The sequence below is a fragment of the Chenopodium album genome, chromosome 10 (assembly GCF_948465745.1).
Source record: "Chenopodium album chromosome 10, dcCheAlbu1.1, whole genome shotgun sequence".
Classification (NCBI taxonomy): domain Eukaryota; kingdom Viridiplantae; phylum Streptophyta; class Magnoliopsida; order Caryophyllales; family Amaranthaceae; genus Chenopodium; species Chenopodium album.
In genome coordinates this window covers 9286579-9302936 of record NC_137843.1, presented here as the reverse complement: position 1 = coordinate 9302936, position 16358 = coordinate 9286579, and the positions used below count along the sequence as shown (strand labels likewise).

The window sequence follows — 16358 nt, the reverse complement described above, 5'->3', positions numbered from 1 at the left end:
CATTTATTTGTTTCTTTCTTGTTTGGAGTATATGGTTGTAACTTGCAAGCAAAATGTAATCTAGAAGGCCTCTAAACATCTGGTTTTCCGTGGCACAGATTTGTACTCCGCACTTGTGAACACCTCCGCCGAATTATCTTTTTGGAGCATCTCATAGAATGATACTATATTATACGAAGTATATTACTATCCTTTTCATCGATTAAATAGCTAATAATTTAATACAGTATACTGTATTACTAGTAGAAGGTTTTTTCATACATTTTAATCTGGTGGATGAGTGGATGTGGATCTGTGTATTCAGATATTGGGAAATAATCTTTTGGCATGCACCCTTCGTGTAATCGTGTTAAAATAATTATTGTCACATTTGTCTTTTAAAGGCCAAATCTTGTAAATTAAACTTTGATTGCAATTCGGTCAACCTTGTAAATTAAACTTTGATTGCAATTCGGTCAATAAGAATGTGAATTCTTATAGTGTCAACACATGCATAATAACATACTAGTTTTGAGTTTTGACCTATGCAAATGCACAGATTCATAAAGGTAAGATTTATTCACCATGATTTATGTAACTTTTAAAAAATAAAATAAAATAAAATAATATATATATATATATTTAATGTATAAATATTTCTTTATGTTAAAAATAAATTTTAAAAATAAAAAATAAAAAAAATAAAATTGGAGGGAAGATCTTTTATAGATTTGTGCCAAGTGTCCTATTTGGACAATTTGGTGATTACTTTAGTATTAAAAAAATATGGATTTTAGTACTTGATGCATCTCATATATTTCTACCGCAGACAGTTAAATAAATGTTGCGCAACTAATTTATGATAGAGGTGTATCAAACTTAATGCAATCACTAAATTAATATGTGCTTTAAAATATACACGGAGTAGTTTGTTGGAAAGAATAGGTATCTTCAAGAAAGAAAAAAAAAATTAAAGAATAATCTATTAACTATTACTAAAACAGAAGTTGTTGATATCACCATTGCCCACGTGTCGTTTTCTCAATAAAAAAATTTCCGCCTAAATGCAATGATGATGTCATTTTTTTTTTTGAAAACTATCATATTTAACATTTTTGAAATTTAAATATTGAAAGCTTTTACATTACAACTAAAATCTATCAATTTATCGTAGGAAATTGAAACAATTTTAAATAGCACACTAATAAATGACCTCCTACATTGAACTATGAATTAGACAACGTTGAACAGATACTATATTATAATTTTGATTAAAATAAAAAATTTTAACATTACAAAATATACGTAGTTCTTATTTATATTTGTGTATAATAGCGATTTATTTTTAAAATATATAAATTAAAAATAGGTTTTATATAAGCCGTGCATCGCACGGATTCTAACCTAGTAGACTTAACAAAACAAGGAAAACGAGAATAATGATATGAGTAGATTAACATAATAAGAATGTTTTTAAAAAAATAAATAAATAATTAACAGAATAAGAAATGGGATTGGCAGAGTAATATAATAACTTTCAAAAAAAAAAAAAAATACGATCTAACTAACAACAATAAGTCAATAATCCTTGGAGAATTGATAGGAGATGAAACAAGACTAAGTCTTTAAGAAGAATGTGTCACTATCCAAGCATAAATGTATATATACAAGTACTGCACAACTAGCTAATAACTCATTCACTAATCACAAATTCACAATATATAACACGGAGTATGATGAAAATGCCGAAGGCTGAGCTAGTGTTAGTCCCAACCCCTGGCACTGGCCACTTAGTCTCAGCCGTCGAATTTGCCAAGCTCGTCATCAAAAATGACAAACGCTTCTCAATCTTAGTAATAGTCTTTCACATGCCAATGCATAATTCTGCCACCATCGATGCCTATATCGAGTCTCAATCCCATGAAGTCGATTCCGACTACATTACGTTCCTTACACTACCGCCTCTATCAAACCCACCGGATCCTGCTTCTACCGGCTTCTTCAGTGCAATCATCGACCTTCAAAAGCCTCTCATTAAGCAAGCCGTGAAGGATCGGTCTACAAAACCGGCTGCATTCGTGTTTGATCTCATGTGTGTCAACTTTATCGACATTGCTAAGGAACTTCATGTCCCTTCTTATGTGTACTTTACTGCGGGTGCATCGCTTTTGAGTCTCATGTTTTATCTCCAAGAACGTTTCGATGAAAAGGGTGTTAGTATTGGTTCCGAATTTAGTTACTCGGATGATGTCGAGTTAGACCTACCCGGGTTTAAGAACCGGGTGCCGGCTAAAGCATTGCCTATGTTGCTTTTCGATAAGGATAGTGAGTGTCCAACTTTTTTCGACGATCTAACTCGGAAGTTTCGACAAACTGAGGGAATACTAGTCAATACTTTCACGGAGTTGGAACCCGGTCTTATTCGAAGTTTGCATGATCATGACAAGATTCCAACTGTTTACCCCATCGGTCCTATTCTAGCCCTCGAGGAAAATAGTCGTGGCGGTCCAAGGGAGGATGATCGAGCCTCGATCATGAGGTGGTTGGACGAGCAACCTACTTCCTCGGTGGTGTTCCTATGTTTTGGTAGCATGGGAAGCTTCGACGAGGAGCAAGTAAAGGAGATAGCAAATGGGTTAGACCGATCCGGCTATCGTTTCTTGTGGTCGTTACGTAGGCCATATTCTGAGAGTAAGCATGTGCTTCCTAGTGAAAATGAGACCTTCGATGATGCCCTTCCTCAAGGGTTCTTGGACCGGACCTCTCATAGAGGGAAAATAATCGGGTGGGCCCCACAAGTTCATGTGCTCGCTCATCGAGCTATAGGTGGGTTCGTGTCTCATTGTGGGTGGAACTCGGTACTAGAAGGCATGTGGTTCGGAGTCCCGATTGCCACATGGCCGATGTACTCGGAGCAACAACTAAATGCATTTGAACTAGTAAAAGAATTTGGACTTGCTGTTGAGATTAGGATGGATTATCAAAGGAATTTGATGAAAAAAGTGGCAGATTTTACGGTAACAGCTGATGAGGTGGAAAATGGTGTGAGGAAATTGATGAGTTTGAATGAGTCAATGAAGGATAGAATACATGAGATGAGGAACAAAAGTAGGAAGGTTTTAGAATGTGGCGGATCTTCTCATACTTGGTTGACTCGATTTATTGGAGAAGTTTTAGAAAGTGTAGCCATCAATTAAGAAAAAAAAATTCAGTTAAATAGACTATTAAGTAGTAGTTGCGTTTTGTACTAGTCTAATAATCTACGTTTTAATTTATTTTTTTTTTCCTAGGGATAAATCTAGTCTAAAACTATAGCACTATTATTTTAATGTATCACTTTTTTGCTAGAGGAGAATAATCTAATATGTTAACTTATAGAATGAGTCCCATTTGTGATTTGCCAACTACAATTTTTTAAAAAACTTTGAACTTTTACTCTAAGGTCTGTTCATACATTTTCAAAACAAACTATGATTTATATATAAAGAAATAAAAATGTTATTTCATTAAAAGAAAAAAAAAAAAAAGAAGTTATTGGAGAGTATAAAGTTATAAACTATAGTATGATCAGTGTGTATATACGTAGATACTCCCTATAACTATGAGTATGGATATTAATCAATCGTAAACCAATATGGTACACTAAATAATGCATTAATATATATTGGTATTTCATTCGGGGATCAGTTCTGAGTGGTTAAATTTCAGTTCTCTCCCGATTGTTGTTGCGGGGGATCGAACACGAGTCCTTCCTACCAAGTGTAGTTCCAATCACCACTACACCTCAACCAATTGGTGTATATATATATATATATATTTCAAAGAATCTTGTACTGTGGCCTAAGCCATGACCAAATCATATATATATATATATATATTTTTCAAAGAATCTTGTGCTGTGGCCTAGCTAAGCCATGACCCAAATAATATATATTTTATCCAAGTATTAATCGTATTATATATTTAGCACTAACATATAATTAACCTCATACTTCTACCCCCACATACTTTCGTTATTGCTTGCTTGCTAGCTAGCTTAGGAAATAGTAATACTCATAAAATAATTCCGAAAACATGTCAGAAACTAATCTTATTGTTATGGTTCCAAACCCAGCAATGGGCCATTTACCCTCAACCGTGGAGCTAGCCAAGCTCCTTGTCGAACAAGACCAACGCATTTCAATCCTACTCGTAATCCTCCATTCCCCAATCTTTAGCTCCTCGAAGGCCATCGATGCTTATATAGAGTCTCAATCCCGTGAAACCGACACGAACCAAATCACCTTTGTTACTCTCCCACCTTTCTCTACACCTGATCATACTTCTCCTAACTTCTTCAGCACCATCATCGAGACACAAAAGCCTCTCGTCAAGAAGGCGATCGAGGATCAAGGTACAAAACCCTCCGCCTTTGTCCTCGATATGTTATATGTCTCGATGATGGATGTTGCTAATGAACTTGATGTCCCTTCTTATTTTTACTTCACCTCTGGGGCTAACCTCTTAAGCCTACAATTTTATGTTCAATCTCTTTATGATGATAAGGGGGTTGATGTGATTTTCAATGAGTTTGCTGATCCCGATACCGAGTTAGATGTACCCGAGTTTAAGAACCGAGTTCCGGTCAAAGTGTTGCCTTGGTTTGGTGTCGTCGATAAAGAAAGTGAATGGCTTAAATTGATTCTTAATATGCCTCGGATGTTTAGAAAATCCAAGGGTATTCTCGTCAATCATTTATGGATCTTGAATCGCATGTGATTCGAGTTTTGCTTGATCAGATTCCTCCCATTTATCCTGTGGGGCCCATTCTGTCTCTCGATGGAAAGAGCCAGCAGGGAGATCAAGATCAAGACTCGATCATGGCGTGGCTAGATGAGCAGCCTTTATCCTCGGTCGTGTTTCTATGCTTCGGGAGCATGGGAGGCTTCGAGGCAGACCAGGTTCGAGAGATAGCCAACGGCTTAGATCAATGTGGGAATCGATTCTTATGGTCCCTACCACGGTCGGCTCCAAAGGGCGACCTAGGGAGTTCGATCGAAAATGACAACCTTAACGAGGTCTTGCCTAAAGGCTTCGTGGACCGGACGGCCCATAGAGGAAAAATAGTTAAGTGGGTTTCACAAGTTCAAATCTTGGCCCATAAAGCTATCGGAGGATTTGTGACACATTGTGGGTGGAACTCGATTTTAGAAAGTGTATGGTTTGGTGTCCCAATGGCTACTTGGCCGTTGTACTCAGAGCAACAGTTGAATGCTTTCGAATTGGTGAAGGAGTTAGGATTGGCCGTAGAGATTAGTATAGATTATCGGCTAAATTTCGGGATAGGTAAGGGAAATTATTTGGTGACGGCTGAGGAGGTAGAAAATGGTGTCAAAAGGCTAATGAATATCGATGATGAAATAAGGGGAAAAGTGCGAGATATTAGAAATCTAAGTAGGAAGGCTTTGAAAGTTGGTGGATCTTCTAATCACAATTTGGGTCGCTTTATTGAAGAGGTCTTGCATAATTAGTACAATAGTAGAGTTTGTTAGAACTTCAGGATGGAGTCATTAAATAAAATTAATTGGTTGACCATATGTAGACTAGAGTACATTACTCTAAAAGACTAAAATAATTCATACGTTCTGTTTTTATGTGATGTAGTTTGACAATTATATGTATTATTTACATATTTTTATTTGATTGCTTTTGTGATGTATACATAACAATAAATAATTGTTGCAATAAACACTATCATAATATCTATTTTTATTATACTTGGTAGTTTTTATTTATTGAGAATAAAATATATTGATACATTTAATGTAAATTAAATGACTTTTTTTTTTTTTTTTGAAACCACTGTAAATGAAATGACTTAAATGAAATATAATAGAGGAAGAAGTATTTTTCCTATTCCATCATTTTATTTATTTGTCCTATTGTTTTTTCCACAATTTTCATTATAATGTTGTATGATATATATGTAATTAAACTATCCTAAAATATATATTACAAAAAATTATAAAAAAAATTCATATTTAACTTGCAATATTTAAGTTTAATTGAATTAAATTTTTCTGAGTGGAAATATGGTATCTGATTATTCTTTGTTCACTTACACAAAGGGTGCAGTCCAAATCAATGTCCTTATGTATGTGGATGATCTGATTATCTCTGGGAATAATTCCGCTTCTTTAAGGGCTTTCAAAGCATATCTTAGTGATTGCTTCCATATGACAGATCTTGGCACTCTGAAATATTTTTTTGGACATTGAGGTTGCTCGTAGTTCTTCGGGCTTGTTCTTGTGTCAAAGAAAATATACACTTGACATCATTTCAGAAGCAGGATTATTGGGATCAAAGCAAGTTGGCTTTCCTATGGAGCAGAATCACAAACTTGGTCTAGCTAGTGGTCCTCTTCTTTCTGATTCGGAGCCGTATCATAGACTTGTTGGTCGGTTGATATATCTTGCCGTCAATAGGCCAGATTTAGCCTATTCAGTCCATATTTTGTCGCAGCTCATGCATGAACCAAGAATTGAACATTGGGAGGCAGCTCTACGAGTTGTTAGATATTTGAAGAGAACACCCGGCCAAGGTATTTTACTCAAATCCAATAGTGAACTGACTAACCTTGCAGGGATGGTGTGCTTCGAATTGGGCCGCGTGTCCCTTGACACGTAGATCTTTGACAAGGTGGCTAGTATTCCTCGGTAAGTCATCTATATCTTGGAAAACCAAAAAGCAGAAAACTGTCTTTACTAGTTCCGCAGAAGCGGAGTATCGTTCTATGGCCAATATTACTTATGAGTTGAAGTGGTTAAAAGGGCTTCTTTTGAGCTTGGGTGTGCAACATCCTAAGGCTATCAAGTTATTTTGTGATAGTCAATCTGCTTTGCACATTGCAAATAATCCGCTTTTCCATGAACGAACGAAGCATATTGAAATTGACTGTCACTTCGTTCGAGATGCTATTACAGAAGGGTTGATTGATCCATCCTATGTTCCTACCTATGAGCAATTAGCCGATATTTTTACAAAGGCCCTCGGCAAATCGCAGTTTGATCTATTGCTTGGCAAGTTGGGCATCTTCAATCCATCTGCTCCAACTTGAGGGGGTGTTAGGAATATTAGGAAAATATTATCAGATCTTCTTCATAATTATCGTATATTTAGTTTCCTAGTTTATAGGCTATGATTATCTTAAGATATCTTTTGATATATTTTAGGGAAACTATGTACTCTATATAATGATGAATGAATGAATGAAGGACTCTAAGCTTTGAGCCCTAATTGATTTAACAGAGTTTGATAGTCCCTTCAATAATATCTAGCTTCTTCTAAATTCTACTATGTAATAAAAACTAAAACATTTGAAGTTAAAGAAGTCAACATAAAACAATGAAGTACTTTCTTTGGTCTATAAATATTACAAATTAGGATGCACAAGATTGGCAACACGAGTATGCGTACAAACTGAATATAGAAAAACAATATTTCAAAATAAGGGACATGAGCATGATATGGTATCAAACTTTTTGCTATTATTATCTAAAAATAAGGGAAAAATATATGATAAACATTGTATCATGAACAATTAAAAACCTTAGTCTTCTGTTCCTTCAAAAAAAAAAAAAAAAAACCTTAGTCTTTTGTGACCAAAAAAAAAAAAGAAAATAAAAAAAATCCCCTAGTCTGAAAGTTATAGTAAATCCAAATATTTTAATTTTAAAAAACTCAATTTGCAAAAAACTACCTACAATCCTACATAATTTATCACTTTTTTCCTTCTCCTTTTTTTGGGTTTTTTTTAAATTCCCATTTTGCCCTCTGCTCAGATCACTACACATAGGCAAATACTAGTATACTACCACGTTAATGAAATTAACAATCACACCATTCGACAATTTCTTAACACTCTTTTAATTCATATCCAATATATATAAATATGTCTCTTTTGGTTTCGATCATCACCTTCTCCCCTCACTCTTCCAATTCAACAACACCACCTCATTACATTCGTTCACCTTCATTTTTTATTTCTAAAATTCAGCTACAAAAGCACTTGCTACCCTCACATTGTCTCTCCTACATCATTTTAATTTTTTTTTTTTTAAAGTTGAGGTGGCATGTTAAAAAGGCAAAACAAGTCGTGTCATACTATACACGAAAACAAAAAAAATAGACACAATTTTTTGACGTGATCAAGATGTATTGTCGCGTGTCTAACACATGTTAGTGTTAAACTGACAGGCTAAAGTCGTAATCACCTAATCAAAAATAATTCTTAAGTCCACTAACTATGCAGATAGGGAAGAAGGGTCGAACCACAGGGAAACAAGTCAATTTATTCCTAATTAATCAAAAGTAATCTAAATTATCAAGTAACCAATTTGTTGTTATTTAAGAGAACTAAACTACTAAGAATAAAAGTAGGGAGAAATAAAAGTAGGGGAAAATCAATGAATAAAAGACCTAGGGTATAGGTTCACCAATAAATAATATTCCAGGGTAAAACATAACAATCAATGATCAATGCATCAATTAATCAGATCATAAAGGGCTTTCGCTACGTATTACAATCACAGAGTTAATTTACCGGTATTAAATCTCACCTCTCGAATTTCGACTTAACCATTTTTAAATTAGTCCGCCTATTGAAACGAAACATAAACATCAATTCTCATCTCTCGAATCTCGAATCAATATTGCTAAACTCATACATAAAAGACCTGCGCAAGTCTAGTTGCATAGCATTAAATCAATCAATAGGAAATTAATTGAGCATTGACAATCAACAACAATAAATTACCCTTCATATTATTTATGGATCCCCATAAACCCTAGAAAGAAAACTACTCACACATAATTAAATCTAAACTAATCAAAGCAATTAAACAAGACATGATCAAAGAAAGAGATTAAATTACTGAAATTAAAGGAGAAAAATCGTTACCAAAATTAACGGAAATAATGAGTTGAATCAAGAACAAAGTGTAAAGTTGTAGAGAGAGAAAATAAGAGAGGAAATAAAACTAACTAGAGAGAGAAAATCTAAGAGAAAAGGTTCCTAATATTAAAAACACTAAATCGTACATATACAAAACTCTTAACAAATCCTAATTAAAATTAAGTAAATCGCCGAAAACACCCCATAAGAAACACGCGCCCGATCGGGCGAAGGGCCGCCCGATTGGGCCCGCCTTTTTCTTCACCTCCTGAATCTGGGCAGCCGCCCGATCGAGCCAAAGGTTGCCCGGTCGGGCCCGGCTATGCTTGGACTTGGATTGGACTTCACTTCTTAGCCCACCCCGAATTTCCAATTTGGGGCTTGAATACTCGGTGTCCAATGCTCAATATTTCACATGTCGAGCCCTTAATCACCGGCTCGATGACTCTAGCCGGCCCTCGGCTATGAAAAGTGGTCGTGCTCCTCCAATGCTCGTAGTCGTTCTATAAAATCTCGGGAAAGTGCTCCAAAAGTGCAAATCCTTACAAAACTCAACCAAAACTACGAAAACACTAGAAAGCACCAATTAGTAATAAAAGTGGCTCTAAAGAGCCAAAAACACTACCAATTATGACCAAGGGACGGGGGTAAAACACTATATAAAATAGACATATCAAACTCCCCCAAGCCAAACCTTTGCTTGTCCCTAAGCAAAGAGCTCGTCAATGAATAAATAAAACATGCCTCACCCCCAATAATCAAAATCAAGAGCAACCAATTTAAGGTAAATCCAACAAGCATGAATCAACATTAACCAATCTCATCCATCCAATCACTCATCCTCCCTAACAATTGTCAAATAGAGAAAACCACAAGAGCATATAGAATTCATGACTAGTGCTCACACACTCAACTCTCATTTATGTGGCGAGTAAAAGATGTACTCGATCACTCTCCGTCCCAACCCCTTTATGTGAACAATGCCCTCCCAAACTCACAATACTCATGTGTTTAAGAAAACATGCACTCGACCTAATAGTCGACTCGGAATATGTCAAGTCATTTTTTGCATTGATAAACAACTAATTTCACACTCACACAACTCTATGTACAAAGGTCGGAAGGTTTTTAAAACTTGTAATGTAAGGCTAGGGTAAAGGGTAGGAAATATTTGGGAAAATGTGAGAGTAAGCCATGCTTAAAGGGAGCCAAATCCTAATAAAACCCAAGGTCAAAAATAAATAATGACCAAACATCTCCAACATACTCAACTCCACCAAAAATTCACCAAACAACTCAAATCATATCAAACAAATCCCAACACTTACAATTTCACTCACAAAAGTATAACAATGTAAACTTGGAGTGAATAACAAACTTTATTTTCCAAACTCGAATTTTCCATTGAAACTCATCATCTTATTTTTTTTCTTCTTTTGATCAACCTTCAATTAGAATATTTGAACATTAAACAATTAGAACATGGCTGTGAGGCAAATATAATTAGGGAAAAAACCTTCTTTTTCCAATTTCATCACTGGAGGGATAAGCAATTCGTGATGGAGTCACAACCTTGGCACTTCGATCATCATGTTTTGATCCTTGACAATGTTGACGGAAACACTAAACCCTCTGAAATCTCTCTGAATAAGGTGCCCTTTTGGGTCCGAATTTATGACCTACCCTTTAAGGGTAGAAATAATGAAGATAATGCAAAACGTTTGGGTGATAAAATTGGGACGTTCTTGACTATGGACAAATCTGATGCAATTGGCATAAATAAATCTTTGAGAATGAAAATTCTCATTGATGTTGAGAAGCCGTTGATGAGTAAGGTAGAAATCAGAATTAGGAGAGGTAGTATTGAAGTACCGGTGAAGTATGAAAAATTACCTGTTTTTTGCTATGTGTGTGGGATGCTGGGACATGGAGAAAAGGACTGTGATGATGTTTCTGTTTCCAGGAAGTTTAGTGAGAGGCTACGTGTCTCTACTCCATGGAAAGCCTTAAAATTTTATGAACAAGACGAGGAAAATCGGGTTGGGAATGCTGCAAAAAGACTTTTTGTCACCAAAAAACATTCTCTGCCAAGGAAGAGTACATAGGACATTGGTGAAGTTGTTGAGAAGTTGCAGGTCGTATCCCTCGAAAAGCTCAGACCTTAAAAACACAGACAAACATCTCACAGAACCCCAATTGCTTGATGATACATCCCTTGATGGGCAGGGGAGTACCGAACTAGGTGAGAAGGAGGATGTGGCTGCCTTAACAAAACTTGTGGAGAGGAGATTGGAGGGTGAGGGTGTTTTGAGCAATGTAGGGGATAGTGATAAGGGACCTGATGCTTTGAAGGGAGGGACGAGAAAGTGGAAAAATATTGCTAGGAGTAGAGTGGGGGGTGCATCTAATCTTGATGTTGCGGCTGCTGGTTGTAAAAGGGGCAGAGAAGGGGTGTTGGAGGGTGATGACAGTGATCATATTCTGAAAAAAAACATTTATACAAAGCTCGTGACTGGTGTGGGACCATTGGCGGAGGTTGGTGATGACTAACCCCGCCAAACCCAATGAATATTTTAGCTTGGAACTGTCGGGGAATGGGCAATCCCCAATCAGTTCGTCGGCTTCGAAAATGGAGCCATAAATAAAGCCCAGGGTTACTTTTTTTGTTTGAAACTATGGTGGACAAGAGTATTATGGAGAATCTTAAGGGTACGCTCGGTTTTCAAGGCGCTTTTAGTGTTTCAAGTCGAGGCAAGTCTGGTGGAATGTGCTTATATTGGAGGGAGGGGGTGGAATTTTGCATTATTTCCTTCTCTCATCATCATATATGTGGTGAAGTATGGAGTGAAGGGTGTGTTTCATGGCGTTTTGCTGGAGTATATGGGTGGCCGAGACAAGAAGAAAAATTTCAAACTTGGGATCTTATTCGAAGCCTTTGTGAAGACGGTGTTCCCTTGCTCATGGGTGGAGATTTTAATGAAATATTGTCTTATGCCGAAAGAGAAGGGGGTGCGCAGGGAGATAGGAGGGAGATGGAGCATTTTAGAGATGTTCTCGAAGAATGCAACTTGAAAGACATGGGGTTTAGTGGTGCTTGGTACACTTGGGAGAGGGGAAAAAATCCAACTATGAGAGTGAGAGAGAGGTTGGACAGATTCTTAGGATCGATGGGATGGTGCAGTTTGTTCCCGAATGCTAGGGTGGAGCATTTGTTACGTTACAAATCCGACCATACCCTAATTATTCTTTCTTGTGCTCCTAATAAAAAGAAGAAAAAAAGAGATTAAGTTTGAAACTTGTTGGTTATTAGATGAGTGGTGCGAAGAGATTGTGAAAGAAGCCTGGGGAGGTACGGGTATGGGGAATGCAGCTCATAAGATAGCAGCAGTGAGCTAGAAATTGAGACAGTGGAGTGAGGTGGCCTTTGATAAACTCGGTAAGCAAATTGCAGAAGTTGAAGCTGCTCTCTTAATCGCTCAAGGCCGTCCCATTACTGATGATAGCTGCAAGGAGTGCTCTAACCTTGAAAGTCTTCTCGATGATTTAAATGATAAATACGAGGCCTATTGGCACTTGAGATCGAGGGCGGCTGAGGTTCGAGATGGAGACAAGAACACCAAATATTTTCACCACAAAGCTTCGCAGAGGCAATGGAGAAATCATATTACGGGTTTGTGGGATGAAAATGCAATATGGAAGGAAGAGGAGGAAGAGATTGAGAAGGTCATAGGGGCTTACTTCAAGGGCTTTTTTACTTCGGCAAATCCATCCACTCAAGACATCAGTTCAGTGCTAAACAAAGTGCAAGAGTCAGTCATGTGTGATATGAATCGCGAGCTCACAAGGCCTTACACCAAAGACGATGTTTTCACCGCTCTCAAACAAATGCATCCTAGCAAGGCTCCTGGCCCGGATGGTATGCATGCTACTTTTTACCAACGTTTTTGGCATATTATTGGTGATGATGTGGATACTTTTGTTACAAATGTTTTGAATGGAGGTTCTATTCCGGAAATTTTGAATAACACTAATATTGCTCTTATTCCAAAAGTTAAAGAACCAAAATTAGCTGTTGAGTTCTGCCCTATTAGTCTCTGCAATGTTCTGTATAAGCTTATTTCTAAGTGTCTGGTTATTCGATTGAAAAGTATTTTATGTGATATTATCTCCGAAAACAAGAGTGCTTTTGTGTCAGGGAGACTAATTACTGATAATGCTCTGATTGCTCTGGAATTATTCCACACGAAGAAGAAGAAGAGTCGAGGCCAAAAGGGCCACATTGCCATGAAACTGGATATGAGTAAGGCCTACGACAGAGTTGAATGGGGCTTTCTGAGACAACTTTTACTGAAGATGGGGTTTGATGGTAGATGGGTGAATATGGTGATGGAACTTGTTTCGTTGGTTAAATACTCTTTCATTATTAATGGAGGGGTATGTGGCTCGGTAACCCCTTCTAGAGGGTTACGTCAAGGAGATCCTCTTTCTCCTTATTTATTATTGTGGCTGACGTTTTTTCGCAGTTAATTCAGAATAAAGCAAACGCTAGGGAAATTCATGGGGCAAAAGCAAGTCGGAATGGCCCAAAAATTTCTCATCTTCTTTTTGCAGACGACAGTCTCCTCTTTACCAGGGCAAATCGGAAGGAATGTGAAATAATCGTTGATATTCTCAACCAATATGAAGTAACATCCGGGAAAAAAATCAATTATGATAAATCGGAAGTGTCCTTTAGTAGAGGGGTTCGAGCAAAGCAGAAAGAGGAAATTCTTAGTATTCTGAGTATGAAGCAAGTTGACCGGCATGATAAATATCTTGGCATTCCGAATATTTTGGGAAGATCAAAGAGAAGTGTTTTTGAGGCCATTACTGATCGTATATGGAAGAAATTGCAGGGTTGGAAAGAAAAACTCTTATCTCAAGCCGGGAAGGAAATTCTATTAAAATTGGTCATTCAAGCCATTCCAACCTATCTTATGGGTGTTTATAAATTTCCTTGTGAAGTGATTAGAAAGATGCACTCGACCATGGCAAATTTTTGGTGGGGCCAAAGTGAGTATAAAAGGCGTATTCACTAGAAGAGTTGAGATTCTTTTTACACCTTAAAATGTCTCAGGGGGATGGGTTTTAGAGACTTGTCAGTCTTTAATGAGGCACTCCTAGGTAGACAAGCTTGGAGATTAGCAACTAAGCCGGACTCTCTTCTTAGCCGAGTAATGAAGGCTAAGTACTACCCAAATTCCGATTTTTTGGAGTCTTATCTAGGCTATGGTGGGAGCTACTCGTGGAGAAGCATTTGGGGTTCAAAATTGCTGCTAAAGGAAGGGGTATTTTGGATAGTAGGCAATGGTGGTAACATCAACATTTGGTTGGACCCTTGGCTCTTAGATGACAATAGCCGTTTTGTAACAAGCACTCCCACAAGTGAGCTGACTAAGGTGAGTGATCTGATATGTTTTGAAAGTATGGAGTGGAATTATAATCTGCTTCGTAATGTGTTCAATGAGAGGGATACTCTCTGTATTCTTGCCATTCCCTTAAGTTCATCGAGGTTGCCTCGGGATGAACTTGCTTGGGCTTTCTCCAAAAATGGCTTATACTCCGTTAAGATAGCTTACATTATTGGCAAGGGATGTAATTTGGATGACTTCCATCATGCTTGGGTCGAAATCTGGAAAATAAACATCTTCCCAAAAACTCACAATTTCTTATGGCGCTTTTGCACTGAGACTTTACCTGTGACTTCTGAAGTACCGCCATCTCACTGACTGTGACTTATGTCCCTGGTGTAATAAAGAGATAGAAAGCTATAGGCATGCTTTCTTTAAGTGTGTACGAGTTAGAGAGCTTTGGTATAATTTGGACTGTGGTGAAATGGTCAAGAAGGAGTCTTCTAAGGGAGCTTGCGATTTAATTGAGTAATGGAAAGGAATGCAAGCTGATATGTTGGTGCGTAGAGTGTACCTCATGTGGGGTATATGGCAGGACCGTAATCTCAAGGTTTTCCAAAACTCCAGTACTCCAAACAACATTCTGATCACTCGAGTGTTGAGATGGGCTGAGGAAACGAACAAATATGCCAATGCCATCTACAAGCACCCTGTTAGTTCTCACCAACCCAGCCCCGCAAATTGGTCTCCCCCGCCCCCTGTTGGAATCATCAAAATCAATGCAGATGCATCCTTGGCAGAAGAGGGCTGGGTGGGATTAGACATTGTAGCTCGCAATTCGAAGTGTGAAGTGGTGTTTGCTGCAACTAGGCGAGTAAGGGCATGGTGGCAGGTGGAAGTGGCTGAAGCGAAAGCTATTGTTATGGCTCTCAGGCTGGGGCACAAGTTTGGCTGTGAAAGACTGATTATTGAATCGGATTGCCAGTTAATTATCAACAAATTGTCAAAGGGGGCTGCTTTTAATACTGATATCGACTCTGTTCTTTGTGATGCTATGTACCAGAGTTCCCTGTTCTCTAGTCTTCAATGGCAACACGTCAAGCGTGATGGAAACATGGTAGCTCATAATTTGGCTAGAGTACTTCCATTTGGTGTAGAGCAGATTTGGGAAAATTGTACTCCCTCTAATGTAGCTTCATTTGTACTCATGGATGCTTTGATTAATGAGTAATTTGTTTGCTTCCCCTCAAAAAAAAAAAGTTCACTTTTTTTTTCACTTTTTTTTTTCTTGAACTTCTATTTTTTTTTTCTATCATGCTTTATTTTTTCCAATAAATTTAACATTCAAGATCATCAAAAAAAACCACAATCAAGAACAAATAACTCCTCATATCCACCAAATTGTGCAATTAATATGCACACCACAAAACTCCCTCACCTCACTCACTAATAGCTCCCCCAAGCCAAGCTTGGGACTAGTAACCAATGGGGAAAATCGGCTTGTAATGTGGCTAAATAAACAACAAAAAGTCAAGGCAACAACATGGGTAGCAATAAGGGAAAAAATGTATCTACAATCATCTAAAGGTCACCTAAAAGAACAAATGCCTTCGTCCTCCTCGATGTGCATAATATTGAGTCATACAAACAGTACTCAAAGTTGCAAACCAATACTCAAATTCATTGACATACCAGGAACTAACATACATTCCTAACCAAATCAACTAGTCAAGCAATATATTCACAAGTAGGTTGGCAAAATTGACACATATTAAGGCATCCAAGAAATCAAACTTCAAATCATGGCTAACCTATCCACAATGCTCATCATCATATACCAAGAATCAAAACAATTTTCAAGTATGGGGCACAAGAAAGCATGATTTACAGTTCATTAGAATGTATTTTTGTATTTTTCTTTTTTTTCAAAAGTAATAAAACTACTCTAAAAAGCAATAAAAATATGAAAATAAAGAGAATAATACCATATATACAAGATCATCTCCCCCAAGCCAAATCAAGCAATGTCCTCATTGACTTGGGAGTATAGTTAAGAC

General features: G+C 37.3%; 2 protein-coding genes and 1 pseudogene across 2 annotated transcripts; all 3 read left to right on the top strand.

Moving 5' to 3' along the window:
- The first annotated feature begins 1712 nt into the window (after positions 1–1712).
- On the top strand, positions 1713–3176 carry LOC145563452 (anthocyanidin 3-O-glucosyltransferase 6-like). The gene has a single exon (XM_081623901.1). It carries the CDS (start codon positions 1713–1715, stop codon positions 3174–3176), a length of 1464 nt encoding a protein of 487 aa, XP_081480027.1.
- Positions 3177–4008: 832 nt separating this feature from the next.
- Positions 4009–5561, top strand: LOC145563451 (anthocyanidin 3-O-glucosyltransferase 6-like; annotated as a pseudogene).
- A 9281-nt stretch (positions 5562–14842) lies between these two features.
- Positions 14843–15532, top strand: LOC145564750 (uncharacterized). The gene has a single exon (XM_081624963.1). The coding sequence runs from the start codon at positions 14843–14845 to the stop codon at positions 15530–15532; it is 690 nt and encodes a 229-aa protein (XP_081481089.1).
- The last annotated feature ends 826 nt before the right edge of the window (positions 15533–16358 follow it).

What these genes read in the sequence shown, in the direction of transcription:
- LOC145563452 (XM_081623901.1), top strand. Translation starts at nt 1,713, where the DNA reads ATGATGAAAATGCCGAAGGCTGAGCTAGTGTTAGTCCCAACCCCTGGC.
- LOC145564750 (XM_081624963.1), top strand. Translation starts at nt 14,843, where the DNA reads ATGCAAGCTGATATGTTGGTGCGTAGAGTGTACCTCATGTGGGGTATA.